This window comes from Chrysemys picta, chromosome 1 (genome assembly GCF_011386835.1).
Source record: "Chrysemys picta bellii isolate R12L10 chromosome 1, ASM1138683v2, whole genome shotgun sequence".
Taxonomy (NCBI): Eukaryota; Metazoa; Chordata; order Testudines; family Emydidae; genus Chrysemys; species Chrysemys picta.
Genome location: NC_088791.1, coordinates 319,726,673 through 319,751,604, shown reverse-complemented (window position 1 = coordinate 319,751,604; position 24,932 = coordinate 319,726,673). Strand labels below are relative to the sequence as shown.

General features: G+C 40.8%; 1 protein-coding gene across 14 annotated transcripts in view; it reads left to right on the top strand.

The window, feature by feature from the left end:
- GRIA4 (glutamate ionotropic receptor AMPA type subunit 4) overlaps positions 1-24,932 on the top strand; it is a 285,358-nt gene that overhangs the window by 175,337 nt on the left and 85,089 nt on the right. For all 14 annotated transcript variants that reach the window (XR_010597855.1, XR_010597856.1, XR_010597857.1 and 11 more), the window contains 4 exons: positions 14,519-14,572; positions 16,638-16,796; positions 18,284-18,451; positions 20,497-20,601. Coding sequence is in view for 10 of the 14 variants with exons in the window: in XM_065581521.1 (XP_065437593.1) it covers positions 14,519-14,572; positions 16,638-16,796; positions 18,284-18,451; positions 20,497-20,601 (486 nt within the window). In the remaining 4 variants the exon portion in view is untranslated. The remainder of the gene's footprint in view (positions 1-14,518; positions 14,573-16,637; positions 16,797-18,283; positions 18,452-20,496; positions 20,602-24,932) is intronic.

Genomic DNA, 24,932 nt, shown 5'->3' with positions numbered 1-24,932 from the left:
AACTGAGATTGGAATTCCTTTTTAGAATAGTTTGCACTCTTTGTTTGGATAGGCTTAGGCCTGATTCTGCACTACCAAAATCAGTGGAAGTTTTGCCATTTACTTTAAGAGGACTAGGATCAGCCCTTTGCTTACGTTGTATGATAGCTAACACAAAGTGGTGGCAATTTAAAATATCAGGCCCTGACTTCTTTCATTTTGCATGAGGATTCCGGTAGCCTGTAGATGATAGATGTGGTGACTTCACAGAAGAGGAATTGACTGAGTCTCAAGCTCCATAATTGATTCAATAGGCCTTTTTCCCCAGACTTTTTGAGAAATGAAGTTTAGTTGTGTGATGTACAAGTCAATGTTCTGTAGTGTATATTAGCAGAAGTAAGTCTTAGTAAAATGCAACAGAGGGTCCTGTGGCACCTTTGAGACTAACAGAAGTACTGGGAGCATAAGCTTTCGTGGGTAAGAACCTCACTTCTTCAGTCTTGCATCTGAAGAAGTGAGGTTCTTACCCACGAAAGCTTATGCTCCCAGTACTTCTGTTAGTCTCAAAGGTGCCACAGGACCCTCTGTTGCTTTTTACAGATTCAGACTAACACGGCTATCCCTCTGATTCTTAGTAAAATGAGACCTCAGCGCAAAGTACTCTGCTCTTCAATTTTTGCTGACTAAGAGTGAGAAACTGACTTATTTGTGTGGGTGTAAATTAATGTGTATTAAAGAAGTGTAGGCTAGGTTCAGAACAGTTCTTCTTAGAAGGGGATGTATAATATGCTGTATGTCCTACCCTGAGATAGCTGAGATTCTGGTTTATGATGACTTCATTAGCTATGTGAAGACAAAAGTAAATGTAAAGAGAAGTTAATTGTTTAGACAGATAGATAGATAGATTAGATGCATAGCACCTGTTCCTTGGGAAGGTAGCTCTGAAAATCCAGTACAATGATTGCTAAGGTTGAAATGGACAAGCATGAGGATTCTGCTACTGCATTTGGAGGATAGGGAACATGAAAATACTCACTCTTTTATGGATGTATAATGTGTTAGTTAAGTTTTGAGGGTATCCCCAAAGAATCATCTTGCTCAAAATCCTTATGCTGATGGCATGGTATAAAAACCAAGATAGAAAAGTAAAGCCAGCGCTTTATGATCTTGGTGGACAGGTATAGGATACAAATGGACAAAGAGGAAGTTGCTTCATACTTACACTCCAAAATGCTAAGTCCAGCTCCAGTTTAAAATATGCCTCTATGCTGCTGTTGAAATAAGACTCCAGTGTTTTTGACTTTCCCAATTCCCAGAGATCTACTTTATCCAAATCTATTTCACAAGCTTGCTCTTTGTAAGATCTAAATTAGACTTAATTGTCCTCTAATGTGTCCTCATAGGAGATGACCATCTGATCCTTGATAGGGTCATCCTGTTTCTAATCCAAATCCACAGACAGATGTTAGCAGGTATAAAATAATTAACTTTCACTCTCCTGCCTCAATTTATATACACGTATATTACTAATAAGTAGTTAGCTGACCTTTTTGTTTCATCTACATTTACACAGGCATAATAAAAACAGCCAACATGTTTTCACTGAAAATTGTAAATGGAGAAGTATACTGAGAGATTAATACACTCTTTGTCCACTTTGCCTAAAATATCATATTTGATTGGCACATTTATTCCATAGTTTTTAGATATATATCTGATGCACAAAATCAGGAATGGTGTCCCTAGCCTCTTTTTGCCAGAAGCTGGGAATGGGCGACAGGGGGTGGATCACTTGATGATTACCTGTCCTGTTCATTCCCTTGGGGGCACCTGGCATTGGCCACTGTTGGAAGACAGGATACTGGGCTAAATGGACCTTTGGTCTGACCCAGTATGGCTGTTCTTGTGTTCTTATCTCAAATATTTATCACTTAGGGCTACATTTCAAAAATGTTGTTGTTATTGTTCTTAATTTGTATTACAATAATGCCTAGAATCCCCCTCTGAGGTCAGGACCCCGCTGACCTAGGAGCTGTATAGACACATTGTTAGAGGCTGTCCCGACCTGAATGAGCTTGCAGTTTAGAGAGACAAGATAGAAGAAGGGAAAGGGAGGGACAGAGATGGGAAGTGACGTGTCCAAGTTCACACACAAGTTGGCGGCAGAACCAAGGGTTACTGACTCACAGTCCATTGCCACAGGATCATGCTACCTCATGATTTTGCCTGTGCCCATTCTATGAACAATTATGCTTTCAGTCACAGGTGTTTAAGAGCACAAACATTTTTTTTGTGAATTAGAGGACAAAAGTAATTGAATGAGACTGAGGATACTATCTACTTAATCATGTTGTGCTTCTAAACTGTGCTTCCAAATTGCCCTCCTAAACTAATTTGCATGCCTACATTATTGGTAAGTGCTGTGCAGCTTGGCTTTCCATTTCCTAACAATCAAACTGCTAATACGTGCAGTGACGACTAGTGATTTATAAATGGAACAGTCCATGGCAACAATAGTGATATTAGGGTGACCAGATGCCACAGATTAAATATCGGGACGCGGGGGGGGGGGGGGGGGGGAGAGAGAAGAAAAAAGCCGGCGGCGGAGAGGGAAAAAAAAAACAAAAACGGCCGGAGCACCCCCCAGCCGAGCCGCGCTCCGGGCCCTTCCTGCAGCTCCCTGCCCAGCCGTTCCCGGGCTCCGTCGCCCCGGCCCCGCAGCAGGGGCTGCTCCGCTCCACCCCGCCAGGGCTGGGACACTCGCCCCCCGCAGCCCCGGACAGCCCCTCTCCAGCCGCGGGGAGCTCGGGGACCTGGGCAGGGGGCGAACCAGGTAGCCGGGCCCGGCCCCTCCCGGCAGGAGCGTGTCCGCCTCCGACCCACCGCACTGCCCCGCGGGCTGCAGGGCTGGAGCAGCCTCCGCACTGCACTCCCGGCCCCGGGCCCTGAAGGCGGCGGTGAAGCCAAGCGGCTTGCCCTGGTGACCCTAAGTGAGCCTAGGGGGCGAGAGTCCCTCCAGGACGTCAAAATTGCTTGTTTGTCCAGTGTCCCGACCGCATATCGGTCGGGACGCGGGACAAACAAGTCAATATCGGGACAGTCCCGATAAAATCGGGACATCTGGTCACCCTAAGTGATATGCACTACATAACAAGAATCAACATCAGTATGTTTCTCCCACGTTTCACTAAGAGTGCTCATTTCTTCTTCTTGTGCATTGTAAAACAGTGTCTCCCTTTGTATTTTCAGCTTGTTCAGTAAAGCTCAGCAGCCAAGTGGAGGTAAATTCAAACTGGAAATATGAACGTGTATCTTTTAAATGAGCGGCAGCTCATTATTTTAATCCTATTATAGGTGTGCTGGATTTGGATGCTGAACTCCTATTTCACCACAAATGTACCCATGGAACAAAAACCATTATCACAGCGACCCCAGCAAAGCAAATCAGGGTACTCCCAAGTAACAGCAGCTGCAAAATTGTAACTAACATTCCTATCTGCTTTGTTATGAGGTAGCACGATCCAAACTGTATATGCTGCAAAATCAAGGATACTACTCAGTTTACTAAAGCAGGAAGAAAATAGATGTGTAGCAAAATGCGCTCACTGTTTAGGGAAATGTCAGATCACCTTGTTCTAAGACTTACTTGGTTTTAATCAGTTGGATTAGTTTGCTTTCCACGTTCTAGTGAATACTTCATATATTTCTTTTTTTATTTCTTCATTTGCCCACTTTCAAACGAGACTGAAGGAAGATGCCATTAAAGCTCACCTGAAAATGTAGAAATGGTTGAAGAATAACATAGGCAATAAACTGTAGAGTCAATCTCAATTATTTTAATTTAAATATATCCTATTTGTTCAAATATATTTGCTTTAATTGCTGTTACTTCAAATGTATGCAGCACTCAAAAAGTGTATTAAGACATATGAGTCCAAAGCACCAAAGAGATTTTACACTCTAAACAGACAAAATGCAAGGCATGCAGAAAAAGATGATGATGGATATTCACTATTGTTAGTTCCACAGATTTTGTAACATAATTTTGTGGTTTGGGGGTTTGTTTGTCTTTTTTTTTTAATCTGTACTAAAGGAAAATGTTAATTTAATTTCTAAAAAGAAAGGAAATGCCAAAGTTGATGGTGCCTGTCCAATCTTTACTCTGTCTGCTCGTGCAAATACATACAATCTTTGAATACATGCAGTCTTTAAACGCATTGTCTTGCACTATTTTTGCACAGGAGTGGTCAGTCAATGCTCATATATGAACAATGCACAGTTAATATGGTAGGGATATAGCATGACTGAGACAGGGTGTTACAGATCTGACCCTTATTTCTGGCCAGATTTAGGGTCCAACTGTCCAACACTAATCGCAGTAGTGCTTATATGAGCAGTCCCATTGACCTCAACATAAACAAAAATGTCAGAATCAGGCCTAGAATTTGGTTGAAATAAGGCACAGATCCACATAGACCTACCTCATTCTCTGCTTACTGTTCAATTGCACATGCATAGATGGGTCTTGTGGAAAATAGTATGTGATCAGGTAAATACTCTTTCATAATTGAATTTTGCAAATATAAGGCCAGATTGTGGTTCAACTAATGAGCCTGCACTGGGCAGCAAGGTAGCTGTTGTTCTGCTGCTCTGGCTACCTGCATCATAGGCAACAGCATGAGATCATCCTTTGGTGGGGTTGCTACTCACCCTCCCCTGGGGATGAAAAGTTGATGGGGTCAGAGAGTGAGTGGAGCCTTTGTTCTGCTCTCCAGTGCACTGGTCAGTGGAGCTCAACTGAGATTAATTTGCCCCAGGTATAGGGCGGGTCCAGATTACTTCCCTCAGGAGTAAGGAGTGAAAGGGAACCAGATTGTGACTCAGAGTCACAATCTGGTTCTGATGGTCTGCTCGTGGGGCAGCACAGCTGCACACTGTCCCCATATAGGCTTATGACGCAGCCACAATTTAGCCCCTAGAGACTATCTCCATCCCAAATTTCAAGTTTATACCCCGAAGCTCCATTGCACTGAAGCTGTCAAAAGAAAAGTGCTGAGCTCTCCCTCTTGATCTATGTGTGTGCACATTTGTGGAAATATATATGGCGGGGCTATATTTTGTTTGTTTGTTTGTTTACCTTTCTTTGTATTTGAAAATGGTTGAACAGTGTTTTGTTAACTTGCCTTTACCTGCTGTTCAGCATTGACTGTGAACTACTGGAGTTTGTGAAAAATCCTGCACATGAAGTGCAGCTAGTCCTTTTTGGTGTGAACACCTCGGGGCTGGAGGAACCATTTTTTATAGTTTTTATGAGCTTTTTACTTAAATGAAAATGTCCACAATGGATTCTACTATCTCCTGTCCCACTCCCTTAAAAATCTCTGGGCCAGATTATAAAAGGCCATAGTTTGTGAATCTTTGAAAAACTCCCACTCACTGCAATGATAGTTGAATAGGACCCTTATTGCAGTGGTTACTTCTTTCCTTAGAAATGCATATCTACTTCTGGTGTCTTTTTTCTCAATCTTTTGTATCCATCTTTTCTCTTCTGTCTGTAGTAATCCAGGTTGCATTGGCTTTCCCATCTTCTACCTTGCACAGTCCAAAACTCTTACATTTGCTGTATGAGAATCTTTAAATATATCTCATCTATAAACACTGATCTGTCTTTTCTTCAACATTGCATAATATAACAGGTTAGTTGTCAAGATCAGCAATCTGGCTCCTGAGCTGTACAGCAGGTTGATTTCAATCTTTTTTTTCCAATACAAGTGCCCAATGCAACCTTTTCCAAGAGACCAGCACCTCTTCGTTCAGCTCCATCAGTGTTCTGCATCAGCCAGCCCTAACATCACCACTCATACAGAATTGCCTTCACCTTTAAAGACAGAGGTGAAAATTGTTATTCAGTGTCTGACGTACATTCAGCTGTTCAATGGAATTATACACATTAGTAAAGAGAACATTCACAGCATCTAGTACCATTAACAATGAAATCTAGGAAGTAAAACAATATTAACATTGTAACACTTATATTTTAAAAATCGGAAGCCAAGTTATAATTAATTAATATGATTAAGCAATATTGTCATGTGGTTACAGCAAGGTGCTGAGAACCAGGAATCTTGGAATTTGTCCCCAGATCTATGACCAACTCAATGTATGTCTTTGAGCAAGTACTTCAACATTGCTGATCTTCAATTTCCACATTGGTAAAGTGCTTTGTGATGAAAAGTGGGGTTCAGATCCAACTCCCACTGCGGTGAGAGATGAATCAGGCCCTAAGTGTAGAGTTTAATTATTATTTCTACCACCAAACTAAAATTGAATTGGCTGAATACAATTTGTGACTGGGGAAAAATATGGAAACCAACATATACCGTTTGCTCTATTTCCTGCACTCTGCCAGTGATAGCTAATCCTGATGAAATAATGCTACCTAGCTGCAGGTTACACTGCTAACATGATAAAGTTGTAAATTTAACTGTTCATTAATTAAAATATATTTCTATTTGGCTTATTGGTTTTGTTTATTTAGGTTGTTCTGCTAACTTTAACAGAGTACTTGGTGTTTGGCCTAATTACGCTTAACTCATTCTCATGATTTACTGAGGCTATGTCTACACTACACAGCTTTTAGCGACATGGCTGTGTTGCTACAACTGTGCCGCTAAAAGTCATGCAGTGTAGCTGCTGTTTGTCGGCTCACTTGCAGACAAAAAACTTCCACCCCCAATGAGCGGCATTTGCATTGTCAGCAGGAGAGCGCTCCTGCCAACAATGCGCTGTTCACACTGCCAGTTGTCATGGCAAAACTTTTGTCTTTCGGGGCGGGGGAGGTTAACACCTCTGAAAGACAAAAGTTTTGTCATTCAATTGCCAGTGTAGACATAGCCTCATGCCTTTACATTCAAGTCAGTTGAATAAAGAGGATCCCTGTACCCCTTAGCACAGGGTAATCTAGTGTCTCCCCTTCTCATATTTTCATGCACAGCCTACCCACTAGCCTGGAAAATGGGCTCTCAGATTGACTCTGCCCAAATAGGACTGCAAAGCAGCTCACTGGTCAAAGTTCTTGGCACCTGAACAGTTCTCCCTGCATTGTTCTGGTAACTGCACCGCTCCTGTCAGCTGCCTCTGTGCTACAATAGCAGCTGGCTGTGCTTAGTTCCCAAGGAAGGCTGTGGATTTGGGGGATTCTTCAACAGGTGTCTTTCCTCTCTCTCTCTCTCTCTCTCTCCTTCTTCTTCTTCTTTCTTCCCCAGCAGCATAGACACCTGGATTGTAGCAGGGTGAAACTGAGAACAGCCAGTGCAGCAACCACTTTGGAAGCCCATCACTAAGCCCTCTGGGGAAGGGACCTTCCTCCCTCCCCCACCTCTGCCTGTGGTCAGCAATGAATTGGGAAAGGCCCCTCTGGCCTTTCTCGTTTTCTGTGAAATGTTTGAAATTTCTCATTACGTTTTTTCACATTGGATATTTCATCCATGTCTAGATGTGATGTAATGGTGCAGCAACACGGACAAGCTTAAACTACACCAGTAATACGAAAGCACATTGTCACAGCACTGCATAGCTAACGAGTTTTGGACCCTAACAGAGGGTTGTTTCTTGAAGGAAAGAGAATGAGTGGGCAGCGCAGCAGACAGACAAAGGATTAATAAATTAACCTAATCTACCTTTATTTACAAATACACATTTCCCACGGATGGGCTTGGAACAGAAATGAGTTCAAGTAGCAAAAGCAGCAGAAAGTGGCAATCTGCCAGGGTGTTTCTTACTCATGCCTTCTGAGGCAATTCTGAGGGTTTTTTATTCCAGCACAGCCAGGTGTTTTTTCTGCACAACTCTGACTACTCTGTTTATAGCAGTGGTGGGCTCTATATTTGAAGTTCCTCTCTTCTGTGCTTAGTCAGGTGCTTTCAGTTACCACATACTGTGGATGTGTAGTGCCACCCATGCTTGGGCTGTGCCACTGCTTTGCAATAGAGAAGGAAACCCACTTACTTGCTAACAGCCCATTGCTTATCTGTCTGTTGCTTCCTTTAACTTCCTCTTCAATGATGTTAGGGCAGGGGTGGGCAAACAATGGCCCAGGGGCCGCATCCAGCCCTCCAGGCGTTTTCATCCGGCCCTTGAGCTCCCACCAGGGAGCGGGGTCTGGGACTTGCCCTGTTCTGGCGCTCCAGCCGGGGAGCGGGGTTGGGGGCTTGCCCCACTCCGTGAGGCTCCTGGAAGCAGTGGTATGGCCCTCATCCTGCTTCTATGTGTAGGGGCAACCAGGGGGCTCCGCATGCAGCCCCCACTCCAAGCACCGCCCCTGCAGCTCCCATTAGCCGGAAACCACGGCCAGTGGGCGCTACAGGGATGGCACCTGTGGATGGGGCAGCACGCAGAGCTGCCTGGCCGCACCTCCATGTAGGAGCTGGATGGGGGACATGCCGCTGCTTCTGGGAGCTGCTTGAGGTAAGCGCTGCCTGGAGCCTGCACCCCTGACCCCCTCCCACGCCCCAACCCCCTGCCCCAGCCATGATCCCCCTCTTGCCCTCAAACCCCTTGGTCCCAGACAAGAGCACCCTCCTGCACCCCCAACCCCTCATCTCCAGCCCCACCCCAGAGCCCACACCCCCAGCTGGAGCCCTTACTCCCTCCCGCCCCCAACCCCCAATTTTGTGAGCATTCATGGCCCGCCATACAATTTCCATACCCAGATATGGCCCTCGGGCCAAAAAGTTTGCCCACCCCGTGTTAGGGCATCTGTACTATAAATCTCTACCACTCCCTCAAACAAGAACATCCCCATCAACTTTCTTAAGGACTTGCTGTGGAAGGTAAGCTCAGGTTTCTCAGTGGCTTTTTTATGGGTTCTGAGTGGCTTTGTAAAAGATTTATCCCAGCTTCATACACTGTATAAATTCTCATCTCTTATGCGGTTTATATTGTTTCCCCTTCTGCCACAATATTTCTGTTCAAGTCTCAATCTTTTATCTTTTACAAGCCTCCACACCTTTTACAATGTATTACACAGGCCTCGCTTTATTGTGTGGCTTCTTTTTCTTAGGCCAGCGGATTGTCACACTATCCTGAAGGGGAAAGCGGCTGTAAAATTCCCATTTGTTATGCACAGCTTTAGCTTTTAGCAGGTGTTTAACTTAAAATAAGGCCTTTTCATTCCAGTGGCACTGACTCCCAGTCTTCTGGAAACCAAAATGAGCAGGAAGTTTCAAGCTGTAATAGTGAGGCATTATTTTTAAATGAGATGTGTTATATTCATTCATTTTGTGGTATTAAAGAGGGAAGGCTGACTCAGAGGGCCTGATTGCTTATGGAAATCAGAACTGGCTGAACTGAAGTCAGTGGAATTTCCACTAGTGCAAGTGAGAGGAGAATCAGAGCCCAAAGCTGTTAACGCTGTCATGGCTCTATCTTCTTGTGATTAAATCCGTTTCTGAATTTCCAAATAGGGTTGCCAATAGTCCTGTATTACAAAGGATGTCCCTTATTTAAATAGAAAATTGCCTGTCCCATACAAAATCAGTATGGGATGCCTTTTAGCCCATATTTCAACAGCAGGGGGGCAGTACTCACAGGTGCACAGGGAAAGCAGATGGGGCCACGCTCAAGTGCCAGGGTCAGGAGCGGAGTGGAAAGCTGCACCCCCGTGAGTACTAGCCCACTACTGGACAGGACCCCCTGCTGAGTCCAGCCCTTGAGGGCAGCCCAGTCTGCTTTCCCAGCACAGGCTCTGTCTGGCAGGGTAAATGGATGGGGCTGTGTGCCTGGGAGCTGTACTGAAGTGCCAGGGTCAGGAAGGGGCGCTGTGTGGCAGGGGTGTAGCCTCCCTGCTCACAGAATGTCTGCCAATGTCCCCCACAGGGGGCGCAGCACCGCAGCAGGCAAAGACCAGCAACTGCAGCCTCCAACTCGGCTCCTGGTGCCCCTGCAGAACCTGAACAAGAGTCGTAGAGGCTGCTGGCCCAGCCCCTGAGGCCCTGGGTTCTCTGCAGCATCCAGAGCTGGAGATAGAGAAACCCTAGGAAGCATGGGGTCGGGGGGAGAAGGGACTTACCCTCAGAGGTTCAAGTCAAGATTGGGTACATCTGAGCTCTGTCCTGTAGTTTTTAAATACAATGTTGGCAACCCTATTTCCAAGCAAGACTCCCAGAACTGTTGTTGAGCTAATATTAAAGAGTCATGTTAAACACACTGTGTAAAAACCAGGCAGTGCAGAGTTAAGACTGAAAAGCTAGATCTGATACTTACCTCACTTACATCACTTTTATGTCACTCTCACTCCATTGGCTTACATGAAGTTACTCTTGACTTACACTAGTACACAGGAGATCAAAATCAGATTATCTATTCTTAAATTGAATATATTAGATCATCAGTTAAAGACCTATCCAGTATTCTGTTCTTTTTAGGTTCTCATGCCTAAGATACTTACATGCATTGTAGTAGGTTATTGATAGAGTTTTATGCATTATCTCTAAATGTTTGTCCTTTTGTAGGACTGAGTCAGGATTCTGAGATAATAATGAATTCAGTTCAATGTGGTTTAATCTTTCTCTTTAGTGCATTCATATAAATGAGGAAAGAAGACAGAATAAACTGTAATAGAAATTATGGAGTTTTTACAATAGACTATTACCATTTTTAAGGATACATAAAGATATTTTCATGTAAAATCTCTCTCTCTCTCTCTCTCTCTAAGAATTGGAAAAAATCCTGCATTGCTACTTGGGCATGGATTTGATGATCTCTTGGGCTTTTTTGTATTTCTAATTCATTTCACTCTGCTGTAGTATTTAGTAGAATCAAGTGTTCACAGTGAATGATGTGCTGAATGAATTTTGCCTCATTTTCTGCTCATAAGTTGTTTGGGAGCCGCTTACCCTTTTTTTATTTATTCATTATTCAGAATTGTTTATTTTATTTATTTATGAATTTGTTTGGATTTAAATACAACAGCATGACAGAACTCCAATTCTAGGCTTTAGATACCCTTATTAATTTTAAAAATGCAAAATTGATATCATGACCAAAGCAAAATAGTGGCGTGTTTTGGCCTGCTGTCCTTCCCACTCTAGACCAACGTAACCCACCCATCATTTTCCTCCCTAAACTCTCTCTAAGCTGCTTCAGCCTTTTCTAAATGCCAACTCCAGCAGAGATTAGTGTCCCTCAAATATCAATACATTCACATTATTTCAGATGAAGAGAAGAAGGATGGTCTTGCGGTTAAGGCTCCTGGCTTGGGACTCAGTTCAATTCCTCGCTCTGCTATAGCCTTTCTGTGTGACTTTAGTCAAGCCACCTAGTCTCTCTGTGCCTCAGTTCCCCATCTGTAAAATGGGGATAATATTCTTTCTCTCACTCTCTATTTATAATGTAAGCTCTTCAGGACAAAGACTATCTCTTACTACGTGTACATACGGTGGGACCCTGATCTCAGTTGTGGCTTCCAGCCCTGCCATAATACAAATAAAGTAAAATAATAACTGAGTAAGAAATTAATTTCAAAGTCAAGGGGCCCTTGCAGAAAATGTGCTGTCCTCAGCTCCTTTTATTATATAGGAGGGGCTCCAGTTTGAGTGCCTCCATTGATTTTAGCTGCCGCAATATAGTACGGGGAAAAGGTGGTCCCTCAGATAGTAAGGTCCTCTGTCACGCAGGGTTTCATAGTCAGAACCAGCCCCTGAAACTCCACCTAGAAGCCAATAGGTAGTCAGTGTAGATTTTGGAGTGCTGGTGTCATATGCTCGTAGTGAGGTATTCCATTAAACAAACATTCTGCTTCCAAATGGCAAATAATTCTATAGATTGTTCATGAGCAGCTCATCATAAACATTTTGAGATTCAAAATCAGACCCATGTTGATTAGTTTTGACTGAACATATAGGTCACATAGCATTGTCTCTTTTCCCCAGTTGGATGAGCATAACTCTTAGAATTTGATTTTTAAGAAGTTCAAAATTTGCATTCCACATATATTTTCCAATATTCATTTAACATTTGCTGTGTCCATAAACAGTTCTGACAGCAAACTTGCAGAGATCACATGCCAGAAAGGCACGAACATAACTGAAGCAAATTCAGTTAGAAATTTTACTCCAATATTTGCCATAATATTTTTGCAGGATTTGCTCATTTCTATTATTTTAACAATTTTAGAAATGCTTCTGAAACATATGATCATAAGTGGGTTTATGATGAGCTTGCTTGATTTGACTGCCGCACTGTAATGGCCAGTGAAGTCTGTGCTGTCAAAACTATACAGGGCCAGATTCTCAGCTCGGGGAAATTGTTATCACTCCACTTATCTCAATGGAGCTATAACATTTTACACCAGTTGAGGATCTGGCCCACAGTTTTTAACATGTCATTTGCCTTCTATGTCAAGTTAGTCTCTTTCTCAAAAAGTGGACATTTCACGCAAACGATGCTTCACAAATTATTTAACACAGGATTTTGCAACCTATATCAATTTCTTTGCACTTTGGAGGTGTACGTATACCTGTCTTATGGGTATTACTGATGGGAGTACAGATATAATGGCAGATCACTGGTGTAAGGGACGGCAGCTGCATTGAACCCAATGGAGTTGCAAGTTACTTATTCCAAGAGTGAATTTGGTGAACTCGTATGCACATTGGACAATGCTAAAATGACAGGCTTCTGCATATGTGCAGTAGGCTGTTTATAAGGACTTGATTTGATTAACTGAAATGAAGGCGAGTTTAACCACTGACTTTAAAGGGAGCCTTATTGGACTGCAGATGAGTGCTCAGTTTACATTATGAACAGTCAACCTGACACATGTTGTTTTAAAAAAACGAATCTGATTTTAATAATTGGAACAAAAGGAGCATTAGAAGTCAGTAGTGTTTTGGCAGTTAGCAGAGGGAAGGAACATAGTTTTCTTGTATACCTTATAACTTAAAAATAGCCAATGTTTTTAAGCTCTCTGGATCACTGATGCCAAATTTCTTGGATTCCTCTATTTTGCTGCACCATGAGAAGGGGATTGGTCTGTTAGAATAACAGTGGGATTAGGAATCAGTCAGTCCCAAATCCTAATCTGGATTTAGACACTGAATTGCTCTGTGTGCTTTGGCAAATCTTTTAATCTCTCGGGCATTTATCCCTCATCTGTAAAATGGGCATATTAATAATTATCTACTGCATGGGAGGATTAGTGCGTGTTTGTTCTGTGCTTTGACCATGGACAGTGCTGTATGAATGCTAAAACTGTAAACTCTTCAGGGCAGGGTCTGTAGCTGAGGAGGTTCAAAGCAACAGAGGGGATTGAGCTTCGCGTCTCTCCTATTAATTATTAAATTCATCCCTCCCCCTCCTGGAAAATCTCAGCCGGTGTATGTTTTCTGTGTGTTTGAATTGCAGCTAAAATGCTTTGGGGAGTTGGGTAAATGAGTAAATGAGAAGAAACAATTAATATGTTTGAGCCTAAAGCATCGTTTTTATAATGGAGTTGTGAAAGCCCTAAATAAGAGTTAAGAGGACTCTATTGTTGCTGAATAAAAAAATGCATGTTGCAGGTGTTGCTATAGTAAACCTTTAGTAAAAACAGGTTTCACTTTAAAATTAAGCCATTAACATCTGTCATGCTCTGCAGCTAAATATATTCACTCTTAGCTATTCTAGTAAATAATCCGGGATCCACATAGCAAATGCCATCGGAGTTGTCACTAATTATTTTGAGTATTGGCCAAGGGTTGATTTGGGTAGAGAATTATTTTCTCACCCGCAGTGCTGGTCCTTCCAAGTCAAGGCTGTGACAGTTGGCAGTCGGGGGGTAATTTGCACTGCTTCACTCAGTTCTGTATCATTTCTCTCTGTGGACCAAATACTCCAGGTTAGTTTGGGCTTAGCCCTTATGCGTGTGTACAGAGGGGTGGGTGGAACAATCAAGGAGTCCCCTGCCGCCTCTGAAAGGACCTGTTGCAATTGCAGCTGATCCCCAAAATGAGCAGAAAGAGCTCAGAGCTGAGTGTGAGCCACACAACCTAGCACTCAATTCTTATTTAGTTTTCACTCACGCAAGCTACCGTTATCTTCACCTTCCTGGGTCAGGACTGAATAAAGTACTTGACCCTGTAAAAACAGAGAACTTCTGTCCCAAACGCCCAAAATGTACCATGTTCCCCAAGCATGGAAAATAAAAATAAAAAACCAGCCTTTAGTCTTTCATGGTATCATATGACCTCCGGTGTCTGGATATGTATACTGCAGGCAATTACTACACTTGCTGGAATAATATACTGCAGCAACATGTTCAATCATATGGAATGCATTCAGATTGCAGAATTGTTCATTAATTATTTTAGCTATTTGCATTTTAGCAGGTTCTAATGATTAGGCATTAGGAAAATTATAGCTACCTCAATCACTTTCATGGGGGAATGGGAGAATCTCAACATTATGGCGCTAAAATTACATTTCTCATAATCATATGATGATTAATGCTCAGTTAAAGCAGTACAATAAGATATAGTTTGCTCTTTCTTTCCCCCCACAGATTGTGAGTGTTGGAAAGCATGTTAAAGGCTACCATTACATCGTTGCAAACCTGGTAAGATCCTTTTGTATAATTATGTCAGTGGTTTACAAGTAAAACACTCAACTGTGCTGTGGAGCTATAACACTACACACGAAGTTTGCTATTTGTAACCAATATACAATTTACCATAATAGGTTCTGTGCAATGTACTGAAGAATGTTCATTTTTTGTTTTGACTGCTGCCATTTGCATAACAGAAAGCCCAATTTTGCCCTAAGATACATTCCATTAAAATCATTACAGGATTAAGGGGCTGCCTTGGTATAACGTAGCACAGAGTTTGATCCATATATAATACTACACTATCATTTTGTACTCATTTTTATGTATTACTAGAATAACAAGGTTCAACATAACTTCTTCACATCCTTCAGGGTAGCATATGTTTTGCTGTAGTAAGATAAGCTACTTCCAGTAGTATTACTGATTCAGTATTTTCCCTCTAAATCCACATTATACATTTGCGCAAAGAGTGTTCAAAGAGGAAAGGAAACAAGTAAATTAAATATTTAATTATTAAAGCAATCTCTTTGCTTAAACTAAACATCCTCATGCAGAGAATATAGATTCTGGTTCTGAAATACATTTTTGTTTGCTTGTTTTCTTACTCTTCTCACACTTAAAGAATTGGAGCTGACAAAATACTCTGTTGTGCTGCACTGTACTTACAGCTTCAGTTAAAAAAAAATTAAGTTTTTTTCAGACCTTCAGCTTTCAAAACAAGATAAGTCAGTCCTCTCTGGGCTCTTGCCAATTAGACTTTTGGCACCTCAAATGTATATAATTCTTCAAATTATTTTTCCTATGTAAGGTGGTTAGAGGAGAATTGAATTGTTCAGTGGATTGATAATGGGATATGAACTGAAGCTTATTCCCCTCTGGGTTACATGTGAAAGTGACTGGAAGCTGCAGGTATCTGGGGTGGCTGTTTAGTAGCCTGTGTAAAATGAGTTGATGATCTGACACCTTTCACATGCACTAAAATTCTCTTTAAGAGCTTGATCCAATGCCTTTAAAGAGGGTCTATCTATTCACTTTAGTTGGCATTGGGCCAGGTCCTCAGAAAACTTTTTCTAAATCTTGCTTTTTAAGTGCAATGTAATAACACTACTTGGAATAAATTAAAATTTGCCAAAGCAGTAGAAGTTTAAAAAAATTTGAGATGTTTCAGTGGTAGTTTGGTTGGGAAAGGAAGACTTGTGGGGGGTGGTATTTTGTGTTGGTCAGTTGGCTAGTTTGATGTTTTTGCCTTCCTAAAGTGAAATTAATCCCTAAAAGCACCTTTTATTAAAGGGGTTGGATTTATACTCACTGAACAAATTAACCATAGAAACACATCATTATGGATGTGCCTATAATTTAATTTTTCTTTCTATGTTGACATTGAGGTTTAATATAAACCTCAAATACAAAAGAAGAAATGGTTTTCTGATGTCTACAGTTAAAACTTCATAGTAGGCTTAGTTCTGATGTCACTTACATTGGTTTTACACTGGCAGGCAGACCTACAAACTGTACATATAAATTCTGATATCCCATGACACCATTATATATGTTGGATCACTCATCTATCTTTAGTTTGAACAATTGGTCTCAGACAGTTTATACTTACAAAATAGTGTCTCCTTCACTCTGCAATATCACCTTGAACCATGGGCATAATGGATTAGGCCTCAATCCAATACCCATTGATGTAGTTTGGAGTCTTTCCTTTGACTTTAATAGAGACTGGATCAGCCCCTTAATATTCTGAAATTGCTTTGCAAACATGATGATCTGAATTTGTCTTCTCAAACATTGTCCATCATTCCCAGTAATGCCTTTTCCAACTGTTGATACATATCTATTGCATTTGAACAGTGATCTGGTAATTTAAATTAAGCTTTTTTTTATCATTCAAAGTAACATTATGTGCTAAGACTGAAGTTTCTTCCAAGGTTTTAAGCCTTTACTTGTCTTAGAAATCTATTTACCTATTTTCTCTCTGTCTGTTCATTTATGCTCACTTGCTAACCTAAAACACGTCTGGCGCAGAACAATGTGCTAGGGCAAACAAAATGTTAAATTGATTTTCTAGGGATTCAAAGATATTTCTTTGGAGAGGTTTATGCATGGAGGAGCCAATGTAACAGGATTTCAGTTAGTAGATTTCAGTACTCCTATGGTAACTAAACTCATGCAGCGCTGGAAGAAGCTGGATCAGAGAGAATACCCAGGATCTGACAGCCCTCCAAAGGTACTTGTTAATTTTATATGCTACCAAGGATTTCATTCAAACATTTTAACTTATAATTCACATAACTGAGTTCATGAATAAATGCTTTGTTTCATAATATTGAGCTACAGCACAAGATATGTGACCTCACAAATACTGATAACTAATTAAACTCAGCATTGCAATTATCTGATAGAAATATGAACTCCTACAACTTTTCCGTCTTCTGTCACTTATTCTCCAATTAACCCCCTTAATGACAAGAAATAGAAATCAAAAGTTTATTTAAAACTGACCTCCTATCTCCAACCAATCTTGCATGTTAGCCTTATCATATTATATGCACATTGAACTCATAAATTTCCAGGCAGCAAGCTGTCTTCTGAATCTGAGATATAATAATAATTAATATATCATCCCTGTATTGTTGACTATCTGGAAATTACACCCTACAATAATCCTGGTGTAATGCTTACAAGTAGTTAGGATCTTACAGTGCAACGGCATGCCTTTCTGGTTCTTATCTGTCCAGTCCAATACACGTATCAAAATCTGGCCTCTTCTACAGACCTAACATTTTCTTGACAGGCAAGCTGCAACTTGGCTGTAAAGATGAGTGCCTTAGAATTAATTTATTATTAGTAGTAATAAGTTGTATTATGGTGGTGTCTAGAGACCTGATAGGGATTGGGACTCCATTGTGCTAGGCACTGTACAAACACATAATAAGAGATAACCCCTGTACCAAAGAGGTTACGACCTAAACAGACAAGATAAAATGTGGGAGAGGAAACAAAGAAGTGAATTGAGTTACCCAGAGTCACAGAGCAGATCAGTCTCCTGACTCTCAGCCCAGTGCCTTATCCACTAGACTACCCTGCCTTTGAGCATCTGTGTACTTTTCACCTGTGTCTTCAAACTAACAGCTGCTGCATACTCGATCTTCCATGTTTTTTGCCTAGAACTGATACTTTCCACTCTGATTTCTCTAGTCTCCTTTATTTCACTATAGCCTATTTCATGAGAGCAACTAAGCAGAAATTTTGCAAATGGAATGAAAAATACTAATCCTGATTACGCTGCAGTTTAAGTAACGGGGTTCTCCCACTCTTTCCAGTGCATTTATTCATGATCCTACGCCTGCTCAATGAACTACCAGTTCTTCTCTCACCTTCAGTAAAGATGGCTCGGCAGGTGTTAGTCTCAAAGGGACAAAATAAATGACAAAAAGTTTGAGAAACGGAGATCATTGTTTTAATTTGTCTCCTGCTATGGTTCCTCAGAGAGATCTTTTGCTGATCTTTTGAAATACAGTTTTAAAGCTGAACTATTGTAGTATGATCTCAACTCTGAGAGCATGCATTCCTTGCTTAGATGAAACTTCTATTGACTTTGATGGGAGTTTTCTCTCAGGGTGCATAACAGGCTAAAACAGAAATATATCTAAGTCTAAGCTGATTTTCTATAGTCTTGCCACACTGAAATGATGCATTTGACTCCCTGTTTAGTACACATCTGCTCTGACCTACGATGGGGTACTTGTGATGGCTGAAACATTCCGTAACCTTAGAAGGCAGAAAATTGATATTTCACGGAGAGGGAATGCTGGGGATTGTCTTGCTAATCCTGCTGCACCATGGGGTCAGGGGATTGATATGGAGAGAACACTCAAACAGGTAAAATTATGCTTAATTCTACTGACCTTGGTGAATAGTAGATCAATTTGCTAGTTCTGTGATGTGGAAGGTATAACACTCAACAAGGTGTGATGGGCATGTGGGGACGTCTATTTTCAATCACCATTTGAAAGCACCCAGTAATAGTTTGATTGGCTTCACTACTGCTGTTTTAGTTTATTGGTTGAGAGAGAGGGTAGAGAGCTTCTCAGTTATTCAGATACATCTTTGATCCCTCCATTTGTTAGACAAATTATATTATCAATGAAGTACAAGATCTGTGGCCTGACCACAGAGCAAACACTTTATCTGGTATATTGAAAACTCCTCTGTTATACTGTAAGAAATGGAATATTCTCTACTGAAGTGCTTAGTTTGCCAACTGCTTTGTGCACTGTAGTCTAGGCAGGAAAAGTGATATTCATTTAAAGAAAAAGTAAAGTCCAGGTAATACAAATAGAAGAACGTGTAATTAAATTAATGTCAGAGAGTTGTTTTATTAACCAAACTGGGATGTGGTTTGCATCATCCCAAATGCTTGTAAAGTACTCCCAGTGCAAATCACATAGGTAAAATTATTTAAAGTTTTTGTTTCTTTAAAAAGAAGATATCCCAGAGCCATTGTTATTGATGTCAGAAGTTTGAATTTCTGATGAATATGAATGCCTAGGAAGTTCCAGATCCCTGTCAAGATGATTTAGCCTTTCTCTCCAAGAGTGGAGATTTAAAAAAAAAAATCCTACAGTAGAATTTAAATCATTCCAATTGCAAATGAGCAGACTCAACTCAGGAGCAGACACTGAGAAGAAGTGACTTCTGACAGAACTGGCAGCTTTCTGCCTACCAGCAAGGGTTTCAGTCTTGAAGAAGAGTTGGATAAGGCTGAAATGGACAAAGAGAGAAGGGTCTGATTTAAAATGCACGTCCTGACTCTTATGAAAAGATATTAAACATTTAATGTACTTCAAATATTCTGTGAAGAAAGTGTCCAGATCTATAATATTCTCTGAAGGCATGAAGTCAAGTTTCTATGGTGAAGCTGACATCAGGATCATAAAGTCTGAGTAATGGGTCTATATGGGCTTGATTCTGTTACCGTGGAAGCCAATGGAACACATCCACTGACATCATCAGGATAAGGACCAGAAGCTGTGTGCCTATCAGTGCAGTGCCATAGCGCCCACAACCCAGGGGCCGAGCCTAGGCTGCAGTTCAAGCCATGCCCCCACTGCATCTGCTGCATCAGTCTGTGGGCTGAAATTGCACTCACAGTTCCAGAATCTCACTTGCACGTGGTGTTTAGGGCCACGGGGAAAAAAGGAATTATGGATCCCACAGCCTCTCCCTGTCACCCTCTGGACTAAAGGTGTTGAGACATCTCCACTCCAGGCCACCTTCCCCTCACACAGACATACCAGGCTTCTGTAGTACAGAGGGCTTTACTTAGGCCAGGGTTCAGCAACCTTTCAGAAGTGACGTGCCGAGTCTTCATTTATTCACTCTAATTTAAGGTTTTGCATGCCAGTAATATATTTTAACGTTTTTAGAAGGTCTCTTTCTATAAGTCTAAATGATTGTTGTATGTAAAGTAAATAAGGTTTTTAAAATGTTTAAGAAGCTTCATTTAAAATTAAATTAAAATGCAGAGCCCACTGGACCGGTGACCAGGACCCGGGCAGTGTGACTGCCACTGAAAATCAGCTCACGTGCCACCTTCGGCACGCGTGCCATAGGTTGCCTACCCCGACTTAGGCCCTCTGCGGCAGGGTGAATTTCACCCTTGTGAGTATTGTACTTCAGTACACGCATGCCTTAGTATCAAGATTTGAGCTGGAAAAGACTCAAAAGGCCAAGTAAAATATCCTTTTTAGTTAGTTAGTTTGTTTTGGACCAAAGTAATATATTTACAGTATACTGCAGTGAAAATACATGGTCCAAAAGCACAAGACGAATGTGTTCCATGAGTCATTTAATAATGCCCAGCTACTGTGCAGCAATTGGGTGCAAAAAGCACATGAGGCTGGAATTTCTGTTTTACTTTTTAGGTTCGAATACAAGGGCTGACCGGAAATGTTCAGTTTGATCACTATGGTCGCAGAGTCAACTACACAATGGATGTATTTGAGCTGAAGAGCACAGGCCCTCGTAAGGTACGTGCTGGTCATATCTGAAAGGGTCTGTCTGTCTATTGAAATACTAAATAAATAAAGCCATCAAAATAAGGACTTGAGATCTGGGACTAAAAAGCTCTTGTGTCAAATTTTTCCATGGTGTAAGCAGGTGCAATACCAATGATGTCAATGAAGGTGTAGCCACTAGCACCAGCGATGAATTTGGCCCATTATTTTTACAGTCTTTGTTAAATACACACAGTATGTTACAGATTATGTGGTATTGAGGTTTGTGAGGTCTTTTGAGAGTGTAAAGTAAATTTTATAGTAGATACATTTATTCTGTGCAACAATATAAGAGGAAAATGAACAAAATCAAGGGTGTGTGTATGTGAAAGTTGTTTAATCAGGCATAGTCTAATGAAAAACGGCTTGATGGGGTTTTGTTAGGGTGCCTGGGAAGTGAAGCAGGGTCAACAGTCTGAGTAGTACATGCCTACTGCACCTTATCTGCAGTAAATTATCGACATTTTGCAGTTGTGTTTTTATCTTATAGATGAACATAAACTAGAAATCTTAATTAATATAGGTTTTTTGAGGGTCAGGAGGAAAGGAAGAGAAAAATAATTGCTCCAGCTAATTACATTTGCTTTAAATACAACTGGCCTTATTTTCATCATTATTTTGTATAAACATTTTAAATGGTCACCATAGACAAGTACACTTTTTTGCATGCCCAGTTGGCATGCAGACAACTCAGGCAAATGCTTGTAGGTATGTGCATATAAATCCTCAAGAGGTGTTGTTCGCATAAAGGAGAGTGCACCCTTGGAAAATATGGGCTTTATACTTTGTAATTCCTTTTGCTTTCTTGCTGAAGCTTGTAAATGTTTCATGAATATAAAATATATAATGAAAAAGAGAAAAGGGTAATTGGGTGCATGCATTCTGTTCCTATTTGGAGTGTCATATTCCGTTTTATTTGCCAGACCATCCAAAAAATATAGCAGAGTTTGAAAGGGGGCAGAGAGATGAGCCAAAGGTGTATAGGAGAGTAGCAGCTCGTGAATTAATACTGAGACAAATCAGGAATAAATTAAGTCAAGAGTCCTTCACTGTTAGATACACAGGAATTTTCAGAACAGACATGCTCAGCAAATGATACCCTGATGAATTGTCATTCCCAAAAGACAAACAGTTCAACATCATAGTGATATGGGGGGAAGAGTACTAAACAACAGACCCAGAGCCCAAGCTTTGGTCAAGACAAATTATCTGAAAAGGTATACAGGTAATAGCTATGACCCAAATCAATTTATTAGGCTCCACCTAAACCAAAGTGGATCCAGACTGCTGGCACTAAACATTAAAAAGGTTGTAGAGCAGTTTTTAAACTAGGAGATGGGGGAAAGCCGACTGCTACAGAGGAGCATGTGGATCGGACAGAGACTTCTCTTAGAGGAGAGTCTATTGATAGAGATTCTCTAGGTTATAGTCAGGAACAGAGGATGGAAGAGGATAATGTAAGGGCCAGATCAGATGAGAAACATTCACATAAAGAATCTGACACGTCAGAAAAGGCAGACAAATAAACAGTGACAAGTTTTTAAAGTGCTTATACACAAATGCTAGAAGTCTAAATAATAAGATGGGTGAACTAAAGTGCCTTGTGATAAAGGAGGATATTGATATAATAGGCATCACAGAAACCTGGTGGACTGAGGACAATCAATGGGACACAATCATTCCGGGGTACAAAATATATCGGAAGGACAGAACAGGTTGTGCAGGGGGGGAAGTGGCACTATATGTGAAGGAAAATGTAGAATCAAATGAAGTAAAAATCTTAAGTGAATCCACATGTTCCATAGAATCTCTAAGAATAGTAATTTCATGCTCTAATAAGAATATAACATTAGGGATCTATTATCGACCACCTGACCAGGACAGTGATAGTGATGATGAAATGCTAAGGGAAATTAGAGAGGCTATCAAAATTAAGAACTCAATAATAGTGGGGGATTTCAATTATCCCCATATTGACTGGGAACATGTCACCTCAGGACGAAATGCAGAGACAAAATTTCTCGATACTTTAAATGACTGCTTCTTGGACCAGCTGGAACAGAAACCCACAAGGGGAGAGGCAACTCTAGATTTAGTCCTGAGTGGAGCGCAGGAGCTGGTCCAAGAGGTAATAATAACTGGACCACTTGGAAATAGTGACCATAATGTAATAACATTCAACATACCTGTGGTGGGAAGAACATCTCAACAGCCCAACACTGTGGCATTTAATTTCAAAAAGGGGAACTATGCAAAAATGAGGGGGTTAGTTAAACAGAAATTAAAAGGTACAGTGACTAAAGTGAAATCCCTGCAAGCTGCATGGGTGCTTTTTAAAGACACCATAATAGAGACCCAACTTAAATATATACCCCAAATTAAGAAACACAGTAAAAGAACTAAAGAAGAGCCACCGTGGCTTAACAACCATGTAAAAGAAGCAGTGAGAGATAAAAAGACTTCCTTTAAAAAGTGGAAATCAAATCCTAGCGAGGTAAATATAAAGGAACATAAACACTGCCAAATTAAGTGTAAAAATGTAATAAGAAAAGCCAAAGAGGAGTTTGAAGAATGGCTAGCCAAAAACTCAAAAGGTAATAACAAAATGTTTTTTAAGTACATCAGAAGCAGGAAGCCTGCTAAACAACCAGTGGGGCCCTCGATGATAGAGATAAAAAAGGAGCGCTTAAAGATGATAAAGTCATTGCGAAGAAACTAAACAAATTCTTTGCTTCAGTCTTCATGGCTGAGGATGTTAGGGAGATTCCCAAACCCTAGCCGGCTTTTGTAGGTGACAAATCTGAGGAACTGTCACAGATTGAAGTGTCACGAGAGGAGGTTTTGGAATTAATTGATAAACTTAACATTAACAAGTCACCGGGACCAGATGGCATTCACCCAAGAGTTCTGAAAGAACTCAAATGTGAAATTGCAGAACTATTAACTAGGGTTTGTAACCTGTCCTTTAAATTGGCTTCTGTACCCAATGACTGGAAGATAGCTAATGTAACGCCAATATTTAAAAAGGGCTCTAGAGGTGATCCCGGCAATTACAGACCGGTAAGTCTAACGTCTGTACCGGGCAAATTAGTCGAAACAATAGTAAAGAATAAAATTGTTAGACACATAGAAGAACATAAATTGTTGGGCAAAAGTCAGCATGGTTTCTGTAAAGGGAAATCATGTCTTACTAATCTATTAGAGTTCTTTGAAGGGCTCAACAAACATGTGGACAAGGGGGATCCAGTGGACATAGTGTACTTAGATTTCCAGAAAGCCTTTGACAAGGTCCCTCACCAAAGGCTCTTACATAAATTAAATTGTCATGGGATAAAAGGGAAGGTCCTTTCATGGATTGAGAACTGGTTAAAAGACAGGGAACAAAGGGTAGGAATTAATGGTAAATTTTCACAATGGAGAGGGGTAACTAGTGGTGTTCCCCAAGGGTCAGTCCTAGGACCAATCCTATTCAACTTATTCATAAATGATCTGGAGAAAGGGGTAAAAAGGGAGGTGGCAAAGTTTACAGATGATACTAAACTGCTCAAGATAGTTAAGACCAAAGCAGACTGTGACGAACTTCAAAAAGATCTCACAATACTAAGTGATTGGGCAACAAGATGGCAAATGAAATTTAATGTGAATAAATGTAAAGTAATGCACATTGGAAAAAATAACCCCAACTATACATTCAATATGATGGGGGCTAATTTAGCTACAACAAATCAGGAAAAAGATCTTGGAGTCATAGTGGATAGTTCTCTGAAGATGTCCACGCAGTGTGCAGAGGCGGTCAAAAAAGCAAACAGGATGTTAGGAATCATTAAAAAGGGGATAGAGAATAAGACGGAGAATATATTAATGCCCTTATATAAATCGATGGTACGCCCACATCTTGAATACTGCGTATAGATGTGGTCTCCTCATCTCAAAAAAGATATACTAGCACTAGAAAAGGTTCAGAGAAGGGCAACTAAAATGATTAGGGGGTTGGAGAGGGTCCCATATGAGGAGAGATTAAAGAGGCTAGGACTTTTCAGCTTGGAAAAGAGGAGACTAAGGGGGGATATGATAGAGGTATATTAAATTATGAGTGATGTGGAGAAAGTAGATAAGGAAAAGTTATTTACTTATTCCCATAATACAAGAACTAGGGGTCACCAAATGAAATTAATAGGCAGCAGGTTTAAAACAAATAAAAGGAAGTTCTTCTTCACAAAGTGCACAGTCAACTTGAGGAACTCCTTACCTGAGGAGGTTGTGAAGGCTAGGACTATAACAGCGTTTAAAAGACAACTAGATAA